Genomic DNA, 6,000 nt, shown 5'->3' with positions numbered 1-6,000 from the left:
CCAAGAGCAGCAGTGACAGCCTGAAACTTCTTTTGGTCATGTGACTTGTAGGTTCAAGTCTATAAGTTTTAAAGGCGCAATAAACTTCAGTGTTTGAGATCTAATATTTGTATAATTACATATGTAAAAAATACACACTACTGAATTGTTACAAGTAAATCAAAAACCTCCTTAGATTGAAAAATTCCACTTGCAAGAATATTAATATTACACACAAAGTAAATGCAAAACCGCTGTACATCTGAACACCATTCTAAGATGTTAGAGATGGTAATACATAACTTACCTGTAGAATGTATTTCAGACACGTCTTATACCTAAAATTAAAATGAAGAAATGTCTGAAGCTACAGCAATCCACTGAACACACTTCAGATCTAATTAAAGAGATTCAGAACATTTTTGCTTTCCTTCGCTCCTAAGCTTCTGTTCATCAGTATCTTTCAGTAAGCCTGCATTGCCCATTCTCTAGTAATACACTTTGTATCACCATGGAAACATGTAAAATTCAAATTAGTAAGAATATTTTCAAGCATATTGGACTGATTATGAGAGAAACTATTACATCCAGGGGCACTGTAATCTTCAGTGAGAAGGATTATGATAACCCCCCAAAATATACTATTGTTAAAAACAAATTCAAAACTTTCATCCTAACTGTTTGCACTATCATCCATTGAAGAAATGTAACCAAGTTACTATATAATAAACACATCCTACCTATTACAAATTGTATGGAATTGTAACCTGTGTACATATTTCAATGTTGCATCCTTTTAGTCCACAATTCACAGATGATCAATATAAACACAAAATATATTTTGTTTATGATGTAATTAATATCATGTCACGTTTCAGTCACATGACCATAATCATGTTGCTATTGTGTGTGATATGCATATGATGATCATATGGCCACATGAACTTAATTATACAATGTNCGGCAAATTGCAGCCGCGGCGCGCACTTGATTGTACGAACTGTATTACTGATGTTATTGAAATGAAGGTTTGTGTGATTGTGTATGTTGCTCATTCATGAAATATATTCTTCATATATCCACTTTATTTGCGATATATATTTTTGGTGTATCCACTTCATAATTCCCACTGTGGCATGATATCAGATTTTTTTACACAATTAAGGGGTTAACTTTTTCATTGGATGTCAGCACAGAATAGTCTTATGTTGACTTTTTAGTTGCAGTTTTTGAGATACAATGTCTCAAAACCTTATAATATACACATGATAGTACAAAAAAGTAAAGAAAACTAGTTTCATATGTCTGTAAGTGCAAAAGGTATTCTTATTACTGTAGATCTGTACCAACTGTAGATGTCAAACAGAAAATTGTAATTGTAAAATATTTATCTTGGAAGCATAGAAAAATATTTGTAATTATTAGATTTTCACATTAGATTTAGGATTATATAATTCAGGATATGACATATGGAGTTGTACAAAGGTCATAAAAGGTGCATTAAGTTCTTTTTGAGAATCAATAACATTAGAACAATAATAGAAATTAATAAAAACAGTTAATGTTAATGAAGAAAGCCGTCTTCTGGGATGCGCCCCCCCCTCAAGCTACAAGGTTAATGCCCTCCATTTAACCTTCCCTTCTCTCCCCCTAACACATACTCTATAAAAACTCTGGCCCACTACCTGCTGGCTATTCCACCAGACCCTTCCCCTCCCCCTCTCTACTATTTCCCTATGTAGCCACACTCCTTCTCTCCTTCTCTTATACAGCTGTGTTTACTTGACTGGACTCAGTCTGTTGCACCTGCTCTGCTGGTCCGCTCGCGGATTTCTTGTCTTCTGCCCTGAAGATGGAGGCGATATGTTCCTCCGAAACGTTAGTTAATACAATTTCTACATGACGCCACATCCCAGAAAACGGCTTTCTTCATAGTCACCACTGTGAAAACCTCAAATCTCACATAGTTAATGTTAATGTTTAAAATTATATATAAACTTGAATATTTTGAGAAACTAGTAAATAAAGAGCATTATAAATACCACAGCAACATACTGCTAGAGACCTACCAGAAAAAAATCAACAAAACATATGAATAATGTAGTCCAAATATAAATACTAATGACCTATATACGATTTATAGAATCAGTTCACCCATTCATTATCTCCACAACCAGTGTGGAACCACAACCATGCATTAAAAGTATACTTGTAACAGATGGTTATAACAAACCTTAGTTATAAATAATTCAGATAAACTATTCATATTCTCATAAACAATAAAGGGGAAAAATAACCGGTGTATATGAGTCTTATCTTAAAATTATCATTTTTTTAAAAGCCCTTTTAATATCACACTCATGCTGCCACTAGACCTCTGATGTGTGTCTGCTCTTCATCTGTAAGACCTGAAAGAAAGCATTACATAATGTCAGTAAAAGTCTATCCACAGTATTACTTTATACTAATTATGCATAAGTTTTTGTTACAGAATATTATGTCAAAAACTGGTTCAATATTTTCATGGTAGATACAGAGAAAATGTTTCTGGTTGCTGTAGCAGCTGTTATTTAAATTGCTATAATTAGAAGGGAACTGCTGTTGGAGAAAATGGATTGTGATTAGGATTTTTCACATTTATGACATCCAAGTTATGTTTTTCCAGCTCCAATCCTGTGAAACAGACATGTTTTTATTAATACACTTTTTCAGTTTATATTATTACCTCAACAAGCTTTCAATGAAATTTCATTTATCAATAAAATTAAACATGTTTGGCAAACTTCTAGAGTTAAGTATAACGCTTATTTGGGCATGGGCCTATGTAGTGACAAAGCATCAAAATATATCAACATGCTTCACCCTCAAATTTAATTTCTACCAGTCAAACAAATGTTAAAGTTAGTCTAAATTTTCTATGAAATCAGAACAGCTGTTTGGTATCAAGCTGGAAAGAACTGCTGAACATTTTAGCATGATGGGAGTGACAGATACAAAATAATTTCAAACTTCATCAGTAAAATCAGGAACCTAAAAGTTCTTTTGAAATACTTTGGTATCATCTCTACATTAATGTCTGTGTAAGAGACCCTTGGACTATAAGCTCATGCTGGAATATATCCTCTTCTCTTGCTGCATGTTTGGCCAGTGGGTATGTTTCTACTGAATGTACAATTTTGTGAGAGAGAAAGACACATAATAACAAAAATTAATTGTTCATTCTTAAGAATAAGAAATGCATAAGAATAAATCATTCCATATAATTTTCTTATAAACTGACCTAAACTAACAGGCAAGAGATGACACACTGTTGATTTGAATAATGTGGGTGTGCGCACATATAAGAACTACAAGGAACAATTCTCTACAAGAGAGCAAAATAATGCAACAATGTTAGAAGAGTTCTGTTATATCTGAGCTTCAGACCAAACATCCATTGCAGGTCTTATGTTTAGGGGACACCAATTCCTAACATCTGGTTTTTCTCAGCACTCTCAACAGCTATGTGTAAATTCAATTAAAAAAACATACTCTTAAATAGCTATTTTTTTTGGAATGCTCTACTGAAATTTTGCATTAAATTTTTTTATAAAAAAATCAGTACTGACACTGAAGAAAATGAAAGTGGTAAAAAAGAAACAGAACTTAAGTGTTAACATTGCTGAAGTAGGATTCTCAAATTACTTTACATTGTAAAGCAGATATTTTAAGTGGCTCACTTACTTACTCATGGAGCTGAGCCCTTCTAAAAGAGCCACCAATTCTGCAGCTACTCAATTTCCCAGCATTTTATGGAACCCGAAGGTTCATTACCATGTTCACAAGAGCCCTCAACTGGTCTCTATCCTGAGCCAGATCAATCCAATCAATACCATCCCATCCCATCCTATCTCTATAAGATCCATTTTAATATTGTCCACCCACCTATGCCTTGGTCTTCCCAGTGGTCTCTTTCCTTCTGGCTTTCCCACCAATATCCTATACACATTCCTCATCTACCCCATTCGTGCTACATGCCCTGCCCACCTCATCCTCCTTGACTTGATCATTCTAATTATACTTGGAGAAGAGTACAAGTTATGAAGCTCTTCATTATGCAGTTTTCTCAAACCTCGTGTCACTTCATCGCTCGTCAGTCCAAACATTCTCCTCAACACCCTGTTCTCAAACACCATCAATTTATGTTCCTCCCTTAATGTCAGAGACCAATTTTAAGTGGCTACTATACAAAATATGACAAGAGTTACCCTTTCATTACACCCCTACTAAGTAGCTGTTTATAGTTTCGTATTCCTGTGATGTAGCCTACATAAGGGAGAATCTGTAACAGATGAACAGTACTAAGAAAATGGTACATCAGATTTGTTCAGCATCTGTGTATATAAAAGGCTTAGTATGTTTATCCTCCTCACCAGCAGGAACAAGTTCATGGAAATGCCAATGGAAGCACCATGTGACAGCTCTATTATGAGAGCTGCTTGCAGGGGATACATACAAAGAAAATAGCTCTCACTCACTCATTGAGCTGAGCCCTTCTTGGGAAGCCACCAGTTGTGCAGCTAGTAAAGAACTTCCCAGCATTTTATGGAACCAAAAGGTTCAGTACTGTGTTCACAAGAGCCCTCCACTGGTCCCTATCCTGAGCCAGATTGATCCTTTCCATACTATCCCATCCTATCTCTCTAAGATCCATTTTAATAAGTGTCCACCTACCTACATCTTGGTCTCCCTAGTCGACAAAGAAAATAACTACAGAGAACATATGTGAAACTAGAACTCAGCAATGGCATTTGCATCAATGGTTGAAGATATAAAATCACCACCTGGAAATGTGCCATACTATTCTGGGATATACAGCCAGATTTACCATTTGATTTCGCTGCTATTCCTAACTGAGGCAAATCGGCCAAGATATGGACAACTTTAAATTTTCAATTCTGCTGAAGCAAGAATGAAATGACCTGAAAACCATTCAGACAAGGAATGTATGTTTTCTTTATGGCTATTGGTAGTAAAAAATATACACCAATTTGTAATTAATAATGAAATAATACTATAAATACATCACAAAGTACTAATTTACACATACCATCGGTAAATTTGACCAAATGCAAAAAGGGTGCCTGTTATATGGGTATAGAAATTTTCAATCATTTACCGCGTGACATAAGGGAACTGTTATATGATGTCAAAAAATTCAAATTAGTTACTAAAAACTTTTTCTTAAAGGAATACCTTGAATGGTCAGCATAATGATGGATCATACATAGTGTAATTGTTCTTTATATTACCTATTTATAGCTGTGTTATTCCTTTGTATATTATTATGTGTTAGTATGTTTTAGTATATTATATGAAATATTGTTGTGATAGTTACAAATAGTGTCCTTGATTACATAGTGTTATTTATTGACAAGGTTGTGTGTTATAACTTACTATTCTGCTCATTTTTAATAATGGACTACTTCTATATCTGTGGTGACTTGTTATCACCTGTATGGATTACTTGAAGTATCTATATAATAAATAAATAAACTAATGGAATGACTGGACTTGATTCTGTGACAAGTTAACCCATTTGCTGAGTCATATAACCATACCTGAATTGAAAGAAATTAAATGTATTAATCAATAAATAAAATGTCTCAATATTTAACTAATAACTTTTAAAAGCTATTAAAATGGCATATATTGTGCTGGGTACATCTAGCTATAGAATATTTCAGATCTTTTTTGTTTTATTTTATTTTACTATGCTGTCAGTATGTAGCCTACAGAGATTTAGTGAAAGACGAACTGGAAATGATCTGGAAGGAAGCAGCCATGTCATAATCATGGTATTACCCTGTCATTTTAAGGGAGGGGCTTTGAAAAACCACAAAGAAAGTAGCCATGATTTGAACTGAACACCTTCCCAATAAAAATCTGGAGTGCTACTGCTAAACTGGGGTACACGGTAATGTAGTTTTTTGTGGCACTATGCTAAAAGCTCAAACGTCATAGGTTTGATTCCCAATGAGA

The 6,000-nt window shown here is 34.3% G+C and overlaps 1 protein-coding gene across 4 annotated transcripts in view; it reads right to left on the bottom strand.

Moving 5' to 3' along the window:
* Positions 1–1,901: 1,901 nt before the first annotated feature.
* Positions 1,902–6,000, bottom strand: part of LOC111867902 (kinesin-like protein KIF12) — a 153,945-nt gene continuing 149,846 nt past the window's right edge. For all 4 annotated transcript variants that reach the window (XM_033752849.1, XM_023858117.2, XM_023858119.2 and 1 more), the window contains one exon: positions 1,902–2,387. Coding sequence is in view for 2 of the 4 variants with exons in the window: in XM_023858119.2 (XP_023713887.1) it covers positions 2,338–2,387 (50 nt within the window). In the remaining 2 variants the exon portion in view is untranslated. The remainder of the gene's footprint in view (positions 2,388–6,000) is intronic.

Source organism: Cryptotermes secundus, unplaced genomic scaffold (assembly GCF_002891405.2).
Source record: "Cryptotermes secundus unplaced genomic scaffold, Csec_1.0 scaffold111, whole genome shotgun sequence".
Classification (NCBI taxonomy): Eukaryota; Metazoa; Arthropoda; class Insecta; order Blattodea; family Kalotermitidae; genus Cryptotermes; species Cryptotermes secundus.
Note: the sequence above shows the minus strand (reverse complement) of the source record. Positions and strands in the feature narration are given on the sequence as shown.